Genomic DNA, 487 nt, shown 5'->3' on the forward strand with positions numbered 1-487 from the left:
GACAGCGATCAAGGACGCGTGGTCACAGACTGGACCGGGCGGATCTTCAACGAGAGGACACCGGAACAGAGGTAAGAGACACAAACGCCAGGAGCGCTCATTCGGGCCCGAGGGAAGGGGGGTGATGGCCGTTCCAGGTATTAAACCCTTCGGGGGCCTGGAAGTGCCGCCTTGAGTAGATTAAAAACGCCTGGGGGCCCGAATGCGATTCCGGACAGCGGGGCGTATACTGGCGAACCGAGTCCCGGAAGCGTGAAGAGCATGTCTTTGCGGGACCACGGCCCAACGAGCCCTGCGGTCATCGTATTCCCGAAGGCAGTTCTCACGAACGAGGCGCCGGACGTAAGGTACGGCATTACCGAAAATAGGCCACACGTGCCGGTAAACATTCGTGACCTTGGAACATATATGTCGACGGGTCACGGGGGCGTTTGGCACACGCTGCAACGATCCGTGGTGCGCCGGAGAGAGAGAGCGTCGACCATTA

General features: G+C 59.8%; 1 protein-coding gene across 1 annotated transcript in view; it reads left to right on the forward strand.

Moving 5' to 3' along the window:
* Positions 1-261: 261 nt before the first annotated feature.
* The window catches only part of LOC107191285 (serine-aspartate repeat-containing protein F-like), a gene marked incomplete at its 3' end in the record, with an annotated part of 7,515 nt that continues 7,289 nt past the window's right edge, over positions 262-487 (forward strand). The window contains exon 1 of the mRNA XM_015580281.1: positions 262-347. Within this exon, the coding sequence (XP_015435767.1) occupies positions 262-347 (86 nt within the window). The remainder of the gene's footprint in view (positions 348-487) is intronic.

This window comes from Dufourea novaeangliae, unplaced genomic scaffold, assembly GCF_001272555.1.
Source record: "Dufourea novaeangliae isolate 0120121106 unplaced genomic scaffold, ASM127255v1 scaffold263, whole genome shotgun sequence".
Lineage (NCBI taxonomy): Eukaryota > Metazoa > Arthropoda > Insecta > Hymenoptera > Halictidae > Dufourea > Dufourea novaeangliae.